The sequence below is a fragment of the Ceratosolen solmsi genome, unplaced genomic scaffold, assembly GCF_000503995.2.
Source record: "Ceratosolen solmsi marchali unplaced genomic scaffold, CerSol_1.0 scaffold3, whole genome shotgun sequence".
Classification (NCBI taxonomy): domain Eukaryota; kingdom Metazoa; phylum Arthropoda; class Insecta; order Hymenoptera; family Agaonidae; genus Ceratosolen; species Ceratosolen solmsi.
The window spans coordinates 500,064-523,383 of NW_011948428.1; the positions used below are offsets into that span (position 1 = coordinate 500,064).

The 23,320-nt window shown below is 33.8% G+C and overlaps 1 protein-coding gene across 1 annotated transcript in view; it reads left to right on the forward strand.

Moving 5' to 3' along the window:
* The first annotated feature begins 11,822 nt into the window (after positions 1–11,822).
* LOC105363680 (ankyrin repeat and KH domain-containing protein mask) overlaps positions 11,823–23,320 on the forward strand; it is an 84,021-nt gene continuing 72,523 nt past the window's right edge. The window contains exon 1 of the mRNA XM_011501430.1: positions 11,823–12,528. Coding sequence (XP_011499732.1) covers positions 11,823–12,528 — 706 coding nt within the window. The remainder of the gene's footprint in view (positions 12,529–23,320) is intronic.

Consider the following 23,320-nt stretch of genomic DNA (forward strand, 5'->3'; position numbering starts at 1 on the left):
ACTGATTAATCGAGGAGACCCGTTCTATTTTTAGCACGCGCCTTTCATTAAAAGTTCATTGTGCCATTGTCTGATGCAACGACGACGAGGATGACGACCAAGACGACGACGACGACGACGATGACGACGAGAACAACGAGATCAACGAGAACGAATTTTGCCTGCTGCTCCGATCTCGGCCGACCGACTGGTGGCGACATCGCCCGGACACTTCTTCAATTCTCTTCTTACTAAGCGGTCGATAAGCAAGAATGCGTTTCTATAGCGAGCGACCCTAGTGCTTTTGACAGATTAAGGCTCTTTTCAGTTTTGAGACGCTTATTTACAAATTCCTTTGACGGCTCGACCACTCGAACTATTCTAATAAACACAGCCTATTTATTACTTTTACATGGAATTTGTCTTTGGTATTATTATCGTGATTTTCCGCGAATTAAGTTGTTTCCGTGGATGCTGCCCAAATGTTTCGTCTAATGCGCCCCATCAATTTGTTTATGCTCGAAATATCTCTTTTTCATATTATTCTCATTATCGACCAGTTCAATATTCCATTTATGTCTCGTGTATTCGTCGATGGATTCATGGCTTATCGATTTTACCGTAAAATGAGAAAAATATACTTTACAGCTGAACTGTCGTTTGTAATATGATAATACAATGTCTTTGTTTATTTTACAAACTTTCTTTCCTTAAATATACATTTAAATTTGCTCTCCGAACCCGTAATATCGTTAAAAAGACTTTTCTTTTAGTTACTCTAAAATAAATGTTATTTATTATAAAAATTTATATAAATATTTTAAACTTTCCATCGGTCTGAAAATTTTCTCTAATAAAACGTATAGATTAACTCACTCTGCTTAGGGGCAAATAAAATAAATGCATACATACACACGCACACGCACACGCACACGCACACGCACACGCACACGCACACGCACGCACGTCCATAAGAATGGAAGTACATATTAAATTGGGACTGGCGGTAAAAAATGTAATTGGAATTTTAATTCCCCCCTTTTTATCGAAGCCAGTCGCAAGGTAATGCATAAAACAATGTGCTAATACATCAAAATAATATTATACGCCGTACATTAGCGATCCATCAAAATATAATTCGTAAATTTACGATTTCATATGGTCGGGGCAGGAGAGACGTAGGCGAGGAGGGATAATGGGTAAGTCAAGATACTGGATAATATAATGCTACGATCTAATGAATGGATGTCTCATAAATACATTCCAGTGCAAGAAAATTTTGCCCCAACGTTGGGGCATGCTCGGAGTAGCCCGAGTTTCGTCAAAAACAAAACAAAAACAAAAAAAAACAAAAACAAAACAAAAAAAAACAAAAAAACAAAAACAAAAAAAAACAAAAACAAAACAAAAAAAAACAAAAAAACAAAAACAAAAAAAAACAAAAACAAAACAAAAAAAACCAAAAAAACAAAAACAAAAAAAAAACCATATCATCAGCGTGAAATAAGTTGCGCACTAAAAAAGAGATGAGCTCGTGAAAATAGAGACGCGTCTACAGTATTTACACGTTAAGTGTCTTCTTCCTCCCGCCTTCCCTCCCTGCCGCTCTGCCGCTCAGCCGCCGTCGTCTTGTCAACCCCCCCCCCCCCCCCCCCCCCCCCCCCCCCCCCCCAACACCAACTGCGACCCCCAACCCAACGCCACCTACCCTATTAATTAGGACTGGTTGCTTTTCCGTCCCCACCACTGCTCGCGTGAGCCGGCACTCTGTCGCCAATTAAAAGGACGAAAAAGGGAGACGAGGGATTAGAATAGTCGCCGTGAGGGTGCGCCACCTCATGGATGCATTCGAGTACTTATTACTCGGGGATTCGTCGAATATACATTTTCCCTGTGTATTGGAGGATAATCGTCGTGTATCTTGATCTGGACGTCCCTTGCCCAAGCTTATTTTTCCCAAGCTGCGCTGGACACGATTAAGTTCCTCTACGATGGATGCGTTTTTGGATTTTTTTTTCTTATTTACTTTTTCTTTTACTTTCTTGTTTATATTCGTCAAGGAATCCAATGTTGTTAATTGCGTTTTCTTCCTTACCCTTTTCTCACCACATCGCAATAAAAATCCCTATCAGGCACACTGCTGCTACTTGTAAGACGAGGAAGCAATAAGCTTTCTCAATTGTTAGGGTGATACGTACGGGCGTACGTTACCTCTATTCGGATATTTCTGCATCGCTCTAAGTATTTAGATAAAAATTTGAATGAAGTGGTGGGGAGGCATTTAAGCCGAGCATTAAATGTTTATTATTGTATTGACAATTGAAATTTTGAATTCAACCGACATGTCCTTCTTAACGGTAATCTCGTCAATATTGAGTAAGCCGAATTATCATATTACATTCATACAAAGTTCTCCGATGTAAAAAAAAGACGAAGAAGGTATTAAGTAATCTTCTGTCACGTATAAAACATGCACTGCGTTCCGAATCCGTCATCTTTTATTCAAAATATAAGTACGCTTTATCTTTCTCTAAAACTACCCAAATCTACTTTCACTCGCCACGATAAAACGCATCCTTTATCTTCTTCGTCTTTTTAAAAACTCCTACGCTCTTCGTTTTTTACGTTTTGAATAAGCGCTTTTCCCCCTTTATACCCCACGAAGTGTATGCATTTCTTTTTTCTCGTATAAACTAAGAGCTTAAATTTCAAAAAAAAAAAAAAAAAATAAAAAATAAAATTTGCAGAAAAATTGGATCGTTATTTTCGATAATTCGCCTCTTAAATTCGAAATTTGTCTATTAAAACGAAAATTATCGTTAAAATTCATTTCGTTCGTTTAACAAGCTTTTAGACAAATTACTTTAAATATTTCATATGGTGCGGAAACGCGGTGGTAGTGGAACCATTTAATGCTCAGGTGGTAATTATCTAGGCAAATGAGCGTTGTTAGTTCATTATATGAAAAATCGGTAAATTAAAATTATTAATCGTTTTTAGATGATTTTTTAATTTTTTATTACACAATTTTGTGGATATTGTAAGATAATTCGGAAGACTTCATAAAAGCAAAAGTATAGTCAAGTTGTAAGTTAATATTATTTTTCATAAATCCCAAAGTTAAGGCAATTTCCAAGACTTTCTTCTTAATAAATTTTAATAAATTTTTTTTCTTTGAAAGTAATCCATTGAATTAATTAAATTTTTTGTTTTCCTAAGAATTAAAATAATTGTAACAGAAGAAATGGCACTTCTGCTAAGAAATATTGATCAATCACTTTCACGTAGAAAATAATCAATTTTTATCCATTAAAATCTACATTAATTTTTATAAAATATAACTTTTTTTTTTCTAAATTTATTTTGACACTTACAGATATTTTTTATTTTCATAAACGACTAGAATTCGTTTATTAAAGTATTGAATTAACTGCTCATAACAAATAAAATATAATTTTTTTTTTTAAATTATAATTTAAAAGATTTTTTATAAATTTATATTTTTAATAATTAAAAAAAAAATTTTTCGTCTTTTTTATGCGAATTTCTATTCGTATTATCTATATTCAACAGCGTTAATTTTTACAAAAAATATGAGTAATAAATAAATTAATTTGCGCTATGCCAGGTTTATAATACGAATTATTAATGATATTATAAGTAATAATATTATTGGAATGGAATATTTATTTATAATACTTTGAGAAGAACGTATATTTTTCAGGATTAAATTAAGTGAAGTTTGAACGATTATACATTAATTATTATGAAAAATTAGTTTTTTATTTGAATTTAATTTTATTAGTAACTCGTGGTAAAAATATGAAAATATATGTAAAGATAATGTAGTTTATTAAGTTGGTTATGTCATATAATGAAATTTTTAATTAACGAAGGCAAAATTTTAGTCTCTCTCTCTCTCTCTCTCTCTCTCTATATATATATATATATATATATATATAAAAGTAAGGCAAATAGTTATAGATGTGTGTGTGTGTGCGCGCGCTCGCACGCGCATTTCGTAATCGTTCTTTTCAAAATAAATTATAAAAATAAAAGATTTAATGGCCATGACTGATGAATAAATAAACATTTAACGTCAATAACATTCTCATATTTATACAAATTTTACCAATATTCATCCATGAAATTCAGCTATTTTTGTGAAATAATGTACGCAAGCCTTTGGGAAGAGACATTAGTCGGAACTGTAACGTTTTTCAAAAATTTCTAACCCAACGAATGATGTCGTGAATCGTAAAGTGCTGGCACAAAGTGGACCCTCGTCCTTGTTTGTCTAGTTTCCGAGATACGCCTTTTCGATATCTCCTCGAAAAGTTGGGTAAGTGGTTAATTTATTAGTAGCTATCCTTTCATTGCTATCTATTATTTTAAATGCCCGAGAGAATAAGTAAATCAGAACGATAATAGTGGAATCTCAGTATGAAAATATCTCGGCATTTATCAATATTAGATTAATGCCTGACAAGTGGATTAAACAGTTGTTATAATTTGATATTAAAAATTTTAATATAATAATATATATTTAATTATTGTGGGTAATTTAATTCGTAAGTTCAAATAGTTATACAATCCCATAAATCCTTAATTATTATGAAACTAGATTCATTTATTATAATAATAAAAAAAAGGATGTCCCAACAAGTAAATTTATCAGTTCATTAAGGTTTTGGTTGCTTGGATATTAGGACTTATCGCTTAACTCTTATTTTCTCTTATCGAAGTATATTTATATGTACATTAAATATTATGAGCTATAACTATATATCATTGAAAATTAATTTTACAATAATAATAATAATAATTGCGTGTTTAAAGGGATTTTTAATATTCAAAATAGAATATATAAAACTGATAATATTATACAATCAAATTATTTTCTCTCGCTTCATTTTCTTACTTTTCTACCTCTTAACATTTTACTTTAATTTAGGGCAAAAATCATAATGCAACAATAAAAAGTCAACTTAATTAAGGATTAACTCATTTAATAAAATGTATATATCACTATGAAATATATAGTACGTGTTATGTATCTTCCAAGTGATTGTAATTTTAACAATTTTAATACATAGAATAAAATTACATTTAATTTACAAAAATAAATCGTAAAATCATATTATAATAATTACAACGATAAGTGCGAATGGCAAATAAATACACATAAATAATTTCTTTACAAATATACTTCTCAAGTAAATGAGGAAGTTATAGTAAATTAATAATTTCAAAAATACAAAAAAAAAAAAAAAAAAAAAAAAAAAAAAAAAAGAAACAAAAAAACGAATAATTTAGTATGTGCAGCAGACAATTAAGGAAATAACATATTAAAAATCTAATATTATATAAATGATATATATTAGCTTCAGAAAGTGTTAAACTTATGAACAAAAGAATTTTTTATAGTTTAATGCGCTTTGTAATTTTATCGGCTGATTTGTATTGATTTGCATTGCTGTATATCTTATAATTAATAACAATTAAATAATGTATCTCTGAAAGGCTTGTCAAATAATTTTTATTACCTTTGATCTATCGAATAAATTTGATTAAATACTGACTTGATATAATATCATTTGTATTTTTTATTATATGTATTATTTTTAATATATGTAATAATTTATATAATAATCAATTTGAGAATTAAATGGAACTTATTTTGAAGCGATGATACGTGTCGGGCAACTCAACCTTGCTTTCAATTAAATTAATAGACTCTATCTTTTCGCGCAATCAAAAGGTCTTTAAATATTATATAAATCGACGATGTAACATACGTAATCGATAAATACATATGCACTCGAACAATATGAAGTGAACGTGACAGAAATATTGCAAACGAATAATATAATGCATATCGATTAGAATTAGATGAGAATTGCAGTGTATACGAATGATTTTGTTCAAACAAAGCAATTAAAATTTATAAAGTGCGTGTTTAATTATTTATTGAATTTCTCTTTTAATCTTCTATTTATGAATTTAAAGATTTACAAGTTCTGTCCAGATTTTGAAACACGCAAATTCTTATACTGTAGCATAAAATGACGATGATAAATTGGAATTCATATAGATTCACGCTGTATTATTATAAATATATATATATATATATATATATCTTCTAAAATTTGTTTGCAGAAAAACTGTAATAAGCATTTGCATTTGATTTTCCGAGTTTACCGTGTAGAGAAAAGCATAACAACCTTTATGTACTTAACCCATTGATATAAATATTTTTTTTGTTATACTACCTTTTAAACTGTAAATCTCTTTAAATACTTTCTTCTTATGAAAAAGCTACTTCTTCATATAAAATAAACGAATGTTCATATTGAATTGAAAGATTTGACAGAAATTAAATCTTTCCCATTCAGTTTTAATCATCATCGTCATTAATATTAATAAAAGCTAATTAATATTCAATGCTATTATTAACGGATTATATTTTTAACGATGCCATCGCATTAAGAGAATTGATTATAATTATATAAATTATAAATATATTTACTTAAATTAATATTTAAATGATAATTTAAATTTGTAACTTTTAAGTTTAAAGTAGCCGTCCTTGACAAATGAAATATAAAACCGTAAAAATTTGTCGACAGAATTTAAAAAAAAGGCGACGAATAATAACTATTATGTAATTGATAAAATATTTTAAGAATATATTTTTAATGTCTTATGTTCGTCAGTTTTTTCGTTATCGTATTATTTAATGTCATATTTAAGGACATGTTCATAAGATTATATTAATAATGGAAATTGGTAATGAAATTGTTTGGAACGAATAATTATTCCATACGTTATAAGCCTTTGTTCTGAGAAAATATCGAAAAAGTGGCTAAAAAAAATTAGACGCATTTTTTCTCGTAATAATAAGATTTTAGTTGAAAAAGAATAAATGTCATTGGATATATTTAAGACTGTGCGCGATAAATATTTAAAATAATATAACAATTTTCATTATGCGTGTAAGAAGCAAACCTTATCGCATAGCTAAGACAATATCGTTAGATTATAGTCAATATTTACATTAGATTAGAAAAGCTTATCATAATAATTTTGATTAACGATAGTTTCTTTATTATAATTTCAATAAAGAATATAAAATTTCATACTTATCTTAATATGAGTATTAAGAAAAATGGTTTTTACATCAGGAGGGTGACATTGATTAGCATTATTTACAAGACATTTTACAGTTACACGTGAATAGGAAGTAATAAATAATATATAGTTATTAGTATTCCTTAGTTATTGAGTAATATAACAGATTATATTCATTTTATAATTTAAATAATAATTATTAATAATATGTTTATATTTTTCGTGCATGATATAAGATAGTAAGAAAACAAAGGCCGATGGCAAGTTTTCCTAATACTAGAATTGCAAAACATGCTTATGAGCTTTCATCTGCTTTGAATTTTCCTTTCTATCGGCAAATTATATTTTAAATATTGATGAATTTATTATAGGAATATAAAGTCATAGAGAAATATCTTATACTGCGTTATGATTCGATATACTCCTCAAAGAAAATCGTTAAAATCAAATTTTTTTATCATAAATTTGTATATATATAGTATAGTTATAGTAGCTTAAGTTATTATAAAGATATAATTTTGCAAAATATCAATGTTAGCGAAAATTCAGAATTTAGTTCGATTAAAATCATATTTTGTCATATTTTGTCATATTTTCTATTATTTTATATTTTCTAATTATTTATTGTAAGGAATATATTTTTTGTAGGCAATGTTGGAAAAAGCATTTATAATTATATAAGATAATTATACAAATTATTAATTGGTAATGTTGGGGGAAAAGTTTGTAAATTTTATTTACAATATTCTTTAATATAGAAGAAATTAGCAAAAAAAAAAAAAAAAAAAAAAAAAAAAAATAAATTAATCTTCCTAATCTGTTGTTCGTTTAATTTAAATTTACAGATACGCAGAGAAGATTAAAACTTTAATTCTGTCTAATATGATATTGCAATCGTTCATTATACACTTAAACATTGGTAATTTTTATATTTTAAATTTTCAAATTGTTTAAATTTATTTATCATTAACGAGTTTTTTTTTTTTTTTTATCAAATATTTATTTCAATAATATTTAGTATGAACAAATAGTTAAATAAGTAAATAAATGTGTATATATATATATATATATATATATTTGTGCAACATTATGGATAAAATATTTTCTAATTCTCAACGTTGAAAAAAATATCCCATTTTTCAATTTATATCCGAATCATCATTACTGTCAAACCATTGATTTTATGGTTTTGGATTTTATGATGAACAGTGAAAATTATTATTTTGGAAGTTAAAGTGTCTGCTTTATTTAGAAATTATTGAATTTATTGAATCGTTGGAATTTGCTTATCGATAGAATAGCTGTTAAAGGTGAAAAACTCTTTAATTGAAAAACTCCCACATAAGGTCGTTGTCTTGCTTAAAGCTATCGAGAGTGATTACCTTGTCGTCGTAAATATGGAGTTCGTGCGACATGTGCCTATCTACAGGACGTCGATGAAAAGGAAAAAAAAACGAAAAAAAAAAACGAAAAAAAAAACGAAAAAAAAAACGAAAAAAAGAAAGAAAAGAAGAAAAAAATAGATATTCATCTTGTCATTTATAAATTAAACGAGCCGGTAGTATATTACTTAATCTTTACCTAATCCACTGCATCGACTAACGGCATCCTGAAATTCATTTGACCAATGGACCTGGCCAGAAATGAAATTTCAATGCTCCAGGTATTTGATCGTATATCTATCGAAACAGGTAGACCGGAGCTTTGTAATTCTACTTTTCCCAAGCATTATAATAGTTTCGTTTGCCATGGGCCAGTGGCAAGTATTTTTCAATCCGATAAATTCCCCTTCGTTTAATTGCTATTCAACAAGCTGCCGGCCATACATTGCCACTGCTTTCAAGTCCTTGTCGACGATTAAACAATCGGACAATTTTCTTCCATTTACTTTCGTCGAAATAACGCACGAGCCCCGGCATTTCAATGTAAAACGTAAAAATATTGAAAGTAGGCTGGGGCAGGCGACTTGGCGCTCGGTGCATTGCGGTCATAACAAACAGCACCCGATTATCTCTCTCGTCGGGACTTTCATTAATCGTGTTTAAAGGTCCTTGTTGGGCCCCTCGAAATTAAAGGGGCGCCCAGCATACACGTGTGTTATCGATATTTTTATTTTTTTTCGAAAGCCACGCATTAATGTCAGCCCCGTGTATCCTTAGGCCGCGAATGCGCCAATGGTGAGCGGGGGGGGGGGGCGAGCAGGAGGAGCGAGAAGCACGACGAGTGCATAGGAAATTAACGCGGCACATAAAAATTATCAATTCGCTTTCTCATCTCGAGCTATTTTCGCTGGCAGTGTGCAGCCGAGCCCGTCGGACTCGGGGCTCTCACACAGGCGCAATTTACACGGAGCTGAGAGTTGGAGGGCAGCGGCAAGTGTGACGGGAAAGAAGGAGCGCCGACAATCGCGCAGGTGTGCGCGCACCTTCGTGGGATATCGTACTACCGTGTGGCGACGGTAGCGGCGGCCGTGTCGGCGTCGGCGTTGAAAGTGAGACAGCGAGCGTTGCCGGGAACGAGGTGGGAGAGAGAGAGAGAGAGAGAGAGAGAGAGGGGGAGGGAGGGGAGAGAGAGAGAGAGAGAGGGACGTCGCTCGTTGAGCAGCCGACGGCGATCTCGATGTTGTCCCAGTCGTGGCTCGGCTGTGCGTCGTTCGGTGTCGCTCACGGACGCGCGCCGCTCTATATCGCCGTGAAACACACGAGGTCGTGGCTCCCGTAGATGAGGCGCGCGTCGTCTGCTGCCGTGGAGCAGAAGACAGAAGGGAAGTGTGGACTGGAGCCCGCGGTTGTGGGACGAGGGGAGAGCCGCGGATGGGCTTTGAGCCTATTAGCAGCGGATGTTATAACGCCGGGGGTTTATTTTTTGAAAGACGAGTGTTTTTGGGGAAACTAGTCCAAGGTTGAAGGTACCATCAATTTTCTAGGGGTTGAAATATTTCCACCAAGGGGGATCTAAGACATTCCGAATTGTGGAGGGTGCATGAAGTAACGAAGCCATTGAGTTACTCAGTGTGTGTGAGAGAGAGAGAGAGAGAGAGAGAGTGTAAGAAAGAGAGAGCGACTCCAGAGGGGTTGCTCGTGCTCGATAGACAGAGAGAGAGAGAGAGAGAGTGAGGGAGAGAGTGGGGGAGAGGGTGAGGGAGAGAGGGAGGAAGAGAGCGACGGACGAGGAAGTTGAGAGTGCAAAGGATAGCATCGACGCGACTCGGAGAAGAAAGAAAAAAACCAAGGGCTGTAAGGACGCGCAAAGATTCTCTGGTTGTGAACGCGCACGCACACACGCATGTGCATATACGTGGAGGAGGATAAGCGTGCGCGACTTGTATATTGCGTGTACGGCTGATCGATAAGCGAAGCCGGAGTGACTGAGAGAAACCGAGATAGAGAGACCGATATAGACAGATAAATAGATAGAGAGAGAGAGAGAGAGAGAGAGAGACGCACACATGCACACACACACAGAGTGAGAGAGTGAGGGAGAGGACTAAGACCGAGAGCGAGTTGGTACGAGGGAGGACTAAAGCATCCCCTGAAACGACCCTGCAAGCGTGTGGCTGTGTGTTTCGCACGCGCGCGCGTGCGTCTGCACAAGTGCGTAAGGGGGATAGAGAGGTAGTGAGTGAGTGAGTGAGTGCGAGTGAGAGAGAGAGAGAGAGAGAGAGAGTGAGAGAGAGAGGGGTGGCGGTTAGGGGGTGGGAGGAAGATTAGACGCACGGCGTAGGTAAGGATGAGAGCGACGGTGGGGAAGGTAAGCTCGTGGTGAGGGTGGAGCGAGCGGAGGAGAAAAACGTCTGGCCGCGGGAGAAAAAGCCGATGCGCGCGCGTGTGTGTGTGCCAGGGGGAGAGAGAGAGAGAGAGAGAGAGAGAGAGAGAGAGAGCGGGAGGCAGCGGGAGACTCCGAATGAAGTGCCGATGAAAACGAGAGGAGAGCCGTGCCATAGTATTAGGACAACGGGGGAGAATCGACTCGTCCTCGAGCCAAGGAAAATCCCTAGACCACGCTACTTTTGATCTCTCGATTTCGCGCTGCTCCCCCTCGCTTCGACGTCCGCACGGCTTCTTTCTCATTATTATAAGGAGCCAAGGGCGCCTCGAGGACTTGGACAAGCTCGTCAATTCTCCTCGTCTTATCATCTCGAGCCTTCTCGCAGGCTCCGAACGAAGTGACAGACAAAGGGGTAAAGTCCTCGGAGTTGGTGGTGAAGAAGCGCGTGTGAGAGTGGCGGCTTACGGGTGATAGGGGGCGGTTTCGGTAAGGTGGAGCGGAGGGGAGGGAGGTGCGGACGGCAGTTTGGGGCCGGAAGGGAGAAGGATGAGAACGATGACGAGGAGGAGGCGGTGGTAAGAGAAACGTGTTTTGTTTCGGCGCGATAGCGCCGAAGGGGAAGCGAGCGGAGATAAGGTACAGCGAGCCTGTAAAGTCGTAATACGGAGAAGAGCGAGCGAGGATCGGGAGAGTCCCGTAAGAGAGTAAGTGGCGCGCACGTGTCCTTTCAAAATAGCAATAGTATAGGAAAGGTCGAATCGGCGAATCCGATGGAGGTGCGCGAGCGATCGCGATAGCTCTGGCAATAGCCGAGCGATGCCGTCGGAGATCGTCAGGCCCCGCGAGTCATTGTAAGCGGCCAGGAAGGGGATGTAACGCTGCCGGCCAAGGCCAATCGAGCCTGATCGAGCTCGCGAAAATCTGAGTTGAAAATCCGAGCGATAATGAAGGTGCACAAGGAGTCGAAGGACCAGGGCGGTCAGACGACGGACGGGGGCCATCCGGGACGCGTCCTCAAGAGCCTTCTGAAGAAGCCGGGCCAGGTTAAGGCCAAGGGCCAGAAGAACCGGGTCGTCATCAATGAGAAGATGAACGAGTTCTTCGCCGCGGACTATATAATCCTGATAAAGGAGGAGTGCTGTGCGGATTACGAGGAGGAGTGCGACTGCTGCTGCCAGGAGCACGAGATGATACGGCTGGGTAACTGCAAGGAATGTCGCGCCGAGCTGAATTTGCGCTTCGAGGAGGGTGAGGGCGTCGATGGGGGAATGATGGCCGGCTGCGAGCGGGGCACCGAGGACGAGTGCGACGAGGAGGACGAGGAGGACGAGGAGGACGACGTAGATGACGTGGACGACGAGGAGGACGAGGAGGAAGAGGACGTGGATCCGCCGCCGCCGCCTCCTCCACCGCCGGTCCTCGCCGTTGAGCCATCACCGGTGAAGGAGGAGAGACGAGCGGCGAGCCTCGTTAATCCGTCGAGGAGGCACCAGCAACGCGAGACCCTGAGCCCACCCGAGGGCTACAAGGACCTCTGCGTCGCGGCGCAGGCCCAGCAGGAGCTCGAGGACGGGCTCCTGGCCGCGGAGGAGGATGCCCGAGCCGTTTGCATCGAGTGCGACTACTATCAGCGACAGGCCGCAACCGCAGGTGAGAATTCTCCGCTAGACCCTTCCCGGGGCCTCACGGACCCAGGAACCGATTTCACGCGGCCACGTGGACAATAGTCTACGCTCCTTCATACGGACATCAAAGTCTGGGAAATTGCGGCCGTCCCTCGCGTTACTTTCAAATTTCATTTTTACTCTCCATTGGTGCCCCGATCTACTAACCTCGTCCTTGTCTCTGAATTCCTCTAACAGCTCTTCCACCCCTCGTTTTTATATATAAAATTACCAACTACGACGATGACGTTTTAAGGTGGACAAACAGCGCGAACGACAACTGTCTACACCGATCGATCACTCTCCCCCTCACTCCCCCTCCCCCCTCCCCCTTCCCCCAGACTTCCTTAAATCCCTCGACTAATGATTAGCGAGCATAGTTAATCTGATTTTTCTTGTTTCTTTCTTTCCTGTGTTTTTCTCTCTATCGGCCAGTTACTTCGGACACGACCTACGTAATTCCATTACTGTCGATTTAAATTGACTTGAGGTGATAACAGGGGTCTGTGAAATCGCTCGTTTTATCATTTTCGATTGTTGGGGCGAGCTACACGCGTATTTGTAATGCTAATACGAATAATATTTTCATAATTCTATACTATTTATTTAAATGCATAAGAAGCCGTATTTGTTTACATTTTACAGTTAATTTCAGGATGGAGAGGTGTGAGTGAATTTAGTAAAAAATACACACGCTAAATCATAATATCGCGACTTTTGGCGATTATGTCTTTTCGTGGTCTCAATTTGCAAAATCTACTTTTCTTTATGATATTTGATTATTTATTTTAAAATGTAAGAGCATTGTCATCATGTATATGCCACTTTCAAATTAGATTAGCGAAGATTTTGTTTTTGTTTTTGTTTTTGTTTTATTAATGCATGAGTTTCTAAATTGAAATGTCATTTGACAGATTTTAGATATTATCGTCGTGTTAACGAAGAGGCAGTAGATTTTGTATAATAACGTGTAGGTGCGAATGTCTACGTTATCGTGCTTTTTGTTTTTTTTTTTGTCTTCGCATTGCCCGCAATATTCCTGTCCAAAAATACAAATTTATTAACGACATTGATTTTTAAAAAAAGTATCGTGCAATCGTTGTTTGGACACGTAGTGATAATTTTACATTATAATTAGAAACAAAAAGCATATTAATCATCAACAATCTTTTTCTTCTTCTTAGACATTATTAGTATTTAATACATCCAAAGCGATTAGAAAGTTTTTTAAATTTTAGTGCTATGCTTACAAAAAAAAAAAAAAAAAGAAAAAAACGTGCATCTCCACTCGTTATTACCTAGTTAATGTAGAACCTAATGGTAAGTAAAATGGTAAAATGTGATTTTTTTTACGTGTATTGCCAATAAATTTGCAATTTCTTTTTGATTTATCGAGTGAATTCGTGTAAAATCGTGTAAATTAAAATATACGAGATCAGAGGAATCATCGCGCCGTATTTTCTCCGTTTGCTCATTATATTTATTGATAAATTGAGGAAGAATATGCTTAGTAAAATTACGAGTAGGTGATAAAGCTTATCGAGCACATAGATTGTACAAACGTTGAGTACTTTTCGTTACGAATAAATATATATTCTTCAGACACGTAAATATAAAAATTAATTGTCTTTTAAGTCTGCTCTAAAGTTTCAATGTACTACGGAAATAATTTCAAGCAAAGTAGAAGAATAATTTGTAGGTTGGCTAGTTTTTATTTTTATTTTACCTTATACGTATCATACTTTACCTCTAAAGTTTCTTTTAGCGATAATAAATTATGCTGCATTTATGAAAACTTAATTTCTAAGATTTATAGAGGCTTTACTGAGATAGGCCTCTGACATAAACAACAATATACCATCGGCAATTTTGTATTTTTCAACTTTAATTTCGTTGGATTAATATTTTGTAATAGTAATTTAATTAACGAGTATTGCATTGAAATTGCACTTGGCGACGTATGATTCATTCAAATAATTAAATTGTTGAGTTGTTGTCCGATTGAAATGACTTTGCCATAGATTATAAATTATATCGTTCGATTGGGAATTATAAAAAAATATGTGTGACAATGCATCCAACTTTGCCGAATCATCAGTTTCGAGAATCGATAGCTCGAAATACCTGTAATAAGTGCTCAAATGTGTTGAAAGTTTGAAAGCTTTTAAAGTCTATAGTTGCGATAAGCGATTATGAAACAAGCTGCTCGCGTTAAAATAAAATTGCGAAAAACAGTTTATCGAGAGGGATGAAAAAAACAGGCTATTCAGAAATATCCTCAGCCATAGGCAAAAGTTGTCTCTGTAAGCGCTTGAATGGCATTCAGTCCGCAGTTGAATCGTGTGTGGCTGTCGAATCTAATGGAGTTTGCTCACTCTCGTGATACTAAATTAAATTTCACGAGCTCTCGACGTCATCGGCCGATTATAAGGACCCGCGACGCTCATTCATCCCATCGGCGTGATTAAGAGTGTGATATATATATATATATATATATATATATATATATATATTGTGTGTGTGTGCGTGCGCGTGCGCGCGTTTGTGAGATGGTGTTTCGCAATGCCAAGTACCAAGCTTATCATTGAACGAAAGATGCGGATTTCCGCAGTGAGTAAGGGGATACTCACGTTGCGTCGCTCACATCTCTTTCGGAAGACGAAGGATGTGGTCGCGGTTTCGGGGATTCGCTTTCGCGCCTTTATTGTCAAAGTCGCCGGATATCCACGAGGAAATTTTATGAATACGGATAGTAGCGGATGTTGGCAGCCGACTTTTGGCTGATGCGCGCGAGCTGTTCTTTTGTCGGTGACTTAAATTCTAAACTAATTGATGCGAACTTTTGTCGTAGTGGTGGTGTAGGTGAGGTCAAGTGCCGTCGTCGCTCATAAGATACGCGATGAAACAAATGCTTTGATGTTGATTTATTAGCGGAGAATATTTGTGTAAACGTGCCCCCGATAAATGCCGCCGCCATGTTACGATCGTAACGACGCAACTCCGTGGAATTATGTATCCAATAATTTATAGATCCTCGAGATGCTGGTGTCGTTTTAATTTATTATTGCATCTAAGATGTAGTAGATGATCGACTACTTCGAATGATTTTGCTTTTATATTTTTGGTGCTAAATTGAACCTCCATAGATAAGAAGTAATTGTTTGTCATGAATTTTCAGCTGTTAAATCGTCGTATTTGACATTGTGATTAAACTAAAAGATTTTTTCAAATATATTTCAAACATTTGTAGAGACAGCAACATTTACATCAAATAATTTACACCGAACAATGCTTAACGAGTGCTCATTAATTAATTAATTTACATACAATCTATATCTTACATATTTACACGTAGATCATGCATTCTTAAGTATACAAATACTGGTTGGTAGGCAATTTTTAAAATTTAGTTTTTAATTTAGGTTAAAGATAACGTTATTCATAAATGAAAATATTCTGAAAATTTTCATATAGAAATATGTAAAACATTTCTGTATAATATTTCTGAAATTCTGTATAACTTTATTTTATAAAAAATATTTTAAATACTCTTTCGGTTAAAGTAAACGAATCATTAATTATCTCAATTTTGTTTTTCCCTCATTGCTATGTTATGCTGCTATATTATAACGAGCTGAAATTATTTCAAAATGAAAAATAAAACTATTAATATTGATTCTCACTATTGAGTTACGTTATTCAAAAAAAATTTCATAAACATAAAGAAAAAAAAGTCTGTCAGGCTCTAACGCATTATTTAATTATAATTCAACGAAAGATGAGCTAAAGCTGTAATTTTCCACTCCCTATTTTTCAATATTGTATAATTCTTCTTCTAATTTTCACTTTAAATAGCTTAAATAGCTAAAATACACACGCAATTATAATGTAGTAATAGAGGACTTACGAGACATTTAAAAGACAAAGAAAACGCGTTGTATCCGCAATGTATGGTTAATGTTTAATCACCGTATTCTAAAAATTTGTTATTACTATTGCCAATTAAAATTACATTTCAACGAAAAATTGTAAATATTATCTGTATAGAATTTGTGTGCGTAATATTGGAATTATTTTATAAAGCTCGTCTGATTATTCACGAAGACCGAATTTTATAGAAATAGTGAGGATTCTCAATGGAAGATGAAGTATAACGAAGATAAAATGAAGATCTTTTTGATATTAAAATCATTTGAAACATAATTATTTCATACATTGACAGAGACACGATTTTTTCAATTAGAGCACCGTTATTTTTTAAAATAATTAAAATCTATAACTGATTTTATATATAAATTTGAATAATTATGTAACGAATCAAAAATATATGAGTTCATGTAAAGCTGCATTCATAAATAGTTTTAGAACTTTCTCAGAAGCTGAACTATTTATTATTTGAATTTACATAAAAACCGTAAACTTTGCATATTACTTTGCGCAACACTGGTTACACAATCTTAATTTACTTCGGAAGGTCAGAATTTATTATTATTTCTAAAGTCTTTTTTTTTATATTTTTTTTTAACAACTCTACAGATAAATTTGTTCGAGCTTCACAAATTAATAAATTTTGTATTTATTAATTATTTTGATTAAGTTCTTTATTATATACCAAAAACATATATATATATATATATATATCGACAGTTTTAGGGAAAAAATTAATTAAATTCAAAATAGGTCTTTGTCGTAATTGCAGCTCGTTGAAAACAATTTGTATTACATTTAACACAATTTCTAACTCTTAGAAAATTTTTTTTATACTGTTATTAAATAAAATCTTCTTTATATTATATCTATAATTTAATTTATTTTCATAATCACAAGCATTTTACCTTAGAATTTTTTAAAATTTATTCCTTAATTTATTTATCAATCAATACTACGATGATATATTGCGCTGCCCAAGTATTTATTTATTGCTTTGAAATGTAAGGTTTGGATAATTTGAACTTTCGTGGATTTATGATGATTGATTATAGTCGAGATAAGTGAATTAGAAAAATAGCGTAATGAAATGTATCGATTATGTTATTTATCCAATTGATATTGGAAATTAATTTTTAAAACTTGGTGGCTTCTTCCGCACTACATACATTATACTACTTGGGTATTTTTATTTTATTTTAACGTCAGTTACCGGAGATTTAACAATACTAATTTATATAATATAATGTTTGATTGCTGAGAACATAACAGTGTATGATGATATGCATAAACCGAGTGAATTATCAACTGCCTAGTTTTCTCTCGACGAACAAAAATTGAACGTGGGAAATGTTAAAAGAAGAAAAGAAAAAAATATTATACATCGCACTAGATAGACTTTGAAATTCTGTAGCCTCGTAGTGACGTGGTTTCGCAGGCAGCGAACTAATCGGAAGCGAGAAAGGAAAGGATTTTCTCGACCATGCATCCGCAACTCACCAACTCGCATGAACCGCGAACAGGAAAAAAGCCCTAAAGCTACGATGACGATAAGTGTTAAAATAAGCTGTCACATAAGCTCGGAGAAGGTCTCGTCGAGACTTCGACTCACGCTTCCGCAGACTTTCATTGGCTTCCTAACCTCTACTTAGCGCTCGCGTGCCTGACCTTGAGATCCAATAAGCGCAGGGGGCCCCGAGCCCTAAGCTGACTAGCTGGTGGCAACGTTGGCATCCTCTGTTTTATTTCGTGATCGAAAGCTCTGGCGTCCGCTGAAATTAAGAGAGATGAGAATGGCTGCCCCGTGATAATATCGAGTGCACGGGAGAAAGTTTGTTGATTAGCATGGCATGTGCGCTCGTATATGTGAAAAAGTGAAGAAAACAAGTGAAATAGCATAAGATAGCGAGGTGGATTGAGAGACATTGTGTGCGCGCGCGTGTGTTATGAGAAATATTAAAGAGCATTTGTAGATCATTGAACTTTTCAGAGACTGTACTCATCTATCATATTTCTCATCTTAATTTATTTTCTTGATAGTACTTTTAATCAAATCTAGTTTCAATTTCAAATCCAATGTATTTTTTTTTTTTTTTATTATAAACAATGAAAATATGTTCTCTTATATCATTAATTGACTTTGTTGCTAATTACTTCTTTTTACTACATAAACTCAAGTTTTTCTCATTCTGTCTTTGAAACTGCAGATTTATTCATATTCATTGGAAGAAATGTGGAAAGATCCTTTATATTGAAAGCTATACGTATAATATAATTCCATTGTTTATAATTAGTATTGTTTATAGTGCGTAGATAATATATTGGTTTGCATTAGTTTAAAATATACTTTGGTTGTATATTGAAATGTATAATAGCAGGAACAGACTTAATGCATCAAGTCTGTTTCAATTATGATCTCTTGAACAGGAGAATTTCGTTGAAAGCCTAAGTCATTTAATTACGTTCGCGCGTTATAATGTTCCATTTGAGTGTGATAATTAATTACTAGGCATACGATTCAACAAATGCAGTCTATTTTGAACTATACACATAATGTGTTTATACAACTTTCAATATTGCATTTGATTCAATTATAAAATTCAATAAAAATTTTTTAACAGAAAGCATAGTTTTCATATTTATTTTAAGGAGATGCAATAAATGTAACAATTATAAAGTATTTTGACACGTTGATATTACATTAAAATATTAAAATCTTACGTATATATAGTTCGAAGTGATTAAACATTATTTTTACGCAATACTTAATTATTATAAATTGTATAGTTTATCGAACCGAACAGTATATAATTTTTTTTCAGCATACAAAAAGATGAATTGTAAATTATAAATTTTTTGGTAAAGTAAATTTTCTACACATTACGTAATATATAATGCGTGCATAAATAAAAAGTGTATGAGGTATATGTGTATTTGTAAATTTCCATTATGTGTGTATGAAATACTATACGTATCCTTGTTGTTAAGAAAATGTATGCAATAAATTTTTTAATAGAAACATCGAGTCATTTAATGAAATTCCTTTGACTTAAATAAAAAGATCTTTACTAATTACAAAATATTTGAAAATTTTGAATAATTGTCGGATACGTAAATGAGGAGCATATGAGAACATTAGGATGAATAGAAATATTTTATTGATACAGACAAATGTTTATCAGTTTGATGAATAAGTACAGATTATAATATATAACAAATATTATATATATTTAGTAGCAAAGAATAATTTTGAAAGTGAACCATTAAAAAATTCACTGGTCGCTGATATTCATAATAAAGCAATTCTCTTTTTTTACACAATAATAATTCTTATTATTTTTATTTTTAGAATTTTATTTTATGCGCATTCTTATAAAACGTCAAGAATTTACTTCAAGTTTAATCAATCATTTACGAATTTCTGGGAAAGCAGATAGTTGACACTTGGTGAAGCTTGAAGAATTATACTCGCATAGGCAATATAATTTTTGTTTTTATACAGAGAAAAAATATATTACCTAGAATTATGATTAATCCTTATATAATATCTTAGAAAATGGATTTAATGTTTTATTAGACAATAATATATAAATTGTTTTTTTTTAATTTTTTTTTAGCAATAAAGATGAAATAACTTTCGTATTATGAGCCATTATTTGAATTTTAATTTTACATATAAATTCATTTTTTTCGATTATTTATAATATCGAGTTTTAAATTGACGCTCAATTTAAATTATGCTTACTTTCCTCAATATATCACTTTCAAACATTTTTCTTCCCGTAATATATCGTAATAAGTAATTGTAGTATTACGAAACAGAGGCTATTCTGTAATTAACAGAAAATTATAATTAATATTATCTCAGCGTCGTAAGATAGGAAAAAATGATTTATGAGTATTTTTATATGGTAACGATTACGCTTAGTTTTCCAAGCTGCCGTTTCTTATAGCTTTCCTTGCTTGGTAACAAGTTTTTCATGCGCTACTTGCAGTGTCTAGCATAAATACTAGACCAATTTGGAAAATGCGTGGCATATAGAATATACGAGAAGGAGAGAATAATGAAACAATCCGAGTGTAGCCAGTAAAATGAAAATATATACTTTTAGATATTATTTTGAGCATAGTTTTCATTTGTCATACCTTAAATACGTATCGCATGCACATATTTTACTTATGTCCAATGATACTTACGAGCGTACAATAAGTTTTATCAGACAACAACATTTGCACATTTTCTTGCTCTAACTTAAGGGAAATACTATTCTATTATAAATTCCGCTGCTTTATTATGTATTCAAAATTATACATTAAGGTGGTTTGATATGTGTGCATACGCACACAATATAAATTGCTAGTGAAAACAAAATTCGTCGATTAATACTTTGATAAAAGAACGAACATTTATAATATATTCTTCGGGTAAAAATAACATATCTACATATTTATGATAAAAAAAAAAAAAAAAAAAAAAAAAAAATTTTAACCGTGAATTTTTAATACGATATTATTAAGAAGATTACTTTATGTATCAAAGTCAGTATTTATTATTATTCCCGTTAAAAATACGTAATAAATACAATTAGAGTGAAGTTTTTAAAAAGCAATTTGTTTTTGCATTGTTTTATTCATTCAAAAGAATATAAAAATTATTGCTAAAAATTATATATAAGTATAACTTTAAAGTTGGCAGTGAGTTTGTAAATACTAAATACACAAGAATGTCTTATATAAAATAATAAAATCTTTAATTGAATTTGCATTCGAATACTTCGCTAAATCTATTATATTTCAGTTGTTACGCATAAAAAACTTTCAAACCATCGTAATTTAACACAGTTCCAGTCAAACTGATAGTTTTGTAAAATATAAAATAAGTTGCTTTTTCTCTTCGAAAATACAACAAATAAAAAAAAAAAAAAAAAAACAATAAAAAAAAAAATAAAAAATAAAATTATTAGATAAAGTCTATCCAAGAACTTTGCGTTACTCTCTGTAATTTTATTATAAAGGTTGCGCAAAAATTTCATGCAATCGGTGAATAAATAATGGATATATAGAGGCAATCATTTTAAAAAATAATAAAAATTGCTTTTGAGAAAAAGTGTTTTAATATCAATGTATTTCATGTTAAAGTTTGATGTACGGTTGATAATTTTTTTTTGTCATTGTGAAAAAATTTGGGACGTTCGAAGGAAAAAACTTTGTAAAATGCCTAGGCGATGTCAAGTAATATAACATCGTAATTAGAAAAATTGAATTCTTCGGGACTAATTGCCTAGAGCATTTTAAATTTAATAAACGTAGCGATCATTTTATTTTAAACGCTGTATATTTAGTGTGGAATGTAATAGAAAAACTATTTGTCTAATTACAGCTATTCTATGTACTTATAAAGATAACTTTAATAAGATTATTTAGAGAACGTATAAAAAAATTGGATAATAATTTAAAGACAAATACGAGAAGAAGATTACACGTGTCAAATTAGAATGTCAATATAAAAATTCATTTAATAAATATTTCGAGTGCTTATTTTACAATGTGGCAATAAATTTTATTATCCTAATCGTTATACTATATTATTGGAAATTTTGATTAAAAATTTTGGTTCGTTTTATCAGAGTAAAAACTAATCATTTTAGTGAAAATTGATTTTTCTAAATCTCCGGAGGCGTTATATCTCCGCACTAAAACGTCTATCTTAACTGAAACCGTTGAAATGAACTTGAGTCATAAATTTTAGAGAGCAATTAAAAATCTTTATGCAACTTTATTTCATCTGGTGCGGCTTAACTGTTGAAATACTTCCGAGCAACTATAGTTGAAATCAGTTATTAATTAAACATAATTTTATATAAATATTCTATTTTAACGATATTTTAAAGCGATGGAAGCAGAGTTAATTTTTTTTTTTTTTTTTTTTTTTTTTTTTTTTTTTTTTTATATAAACATGAAAGAAAGTCCCATTGAAAAGCAGAATGTTTGTGTAGAAACTCATTTAACTCGGACAAGATTGAGTATTTGCCGCACGATATAATTTTTCAATGGTTACTGATATATATATATATATATATATATACAGAGAGAGAGAGAGAGAGAGAGAGAGAGAGAGCGCCCGAAAGAAAAGTTAAAATTACTAATTCCCGCGGTCCCGAATCTGCAAAGTGCAGATGTAATGACATCGATAATCTTTGAGTGTGACCTCCACTCGGAGGAGAAAAGCCAGTAAAAAGAAACTTGCACGCGTCCCCAATATCATTTTCTGCTGCGGAAGTGGAACGGCCGCCGCGCATTTTTCCCCCGTCGCTCTCCCGCCCCTCTCACGATTCTCCAGCCGCACCTTCTCGTTGCCTCTTGCACGTAATCGCTCGCGAACGCGATCCGCCGATTTTATCGAGTGCCGGTAAGTAGGATATGAAAAAATATGAATTTGCTAGAGAAGGACAGGTGCAGGGCGATTGGTATCGTCTCCTAAAGTAGGATTGTCGATGATCTAATTGGCGAGGGATTATCGACTTGCTTACAGCTTGCCGAGGAGGATTTTAAATCGTTGCGATTATCGTTTGATGTTGTACGCATCTACTACGAATGATTTAAGAGTCGCCAATTTATTTCGCGGGCTCGTACAATTGGATTTATCGGATTATTTTGTTGCGTCGTTGGTAAAGCGTGATTTACAAGTAGGAGCGAAAATTCGCTAGTTGGCTCAGCAGATTGAAAAATAAAATTGAATATGTGTTAATTTTTGTACGTATGTCGAGTCTGCCACGTAATTCATATTTGCGGATGCGAAAATTTTGAGATTAAGATTTTGCTTCAATGCGTAGGAGCGAAGGGAACGGAAT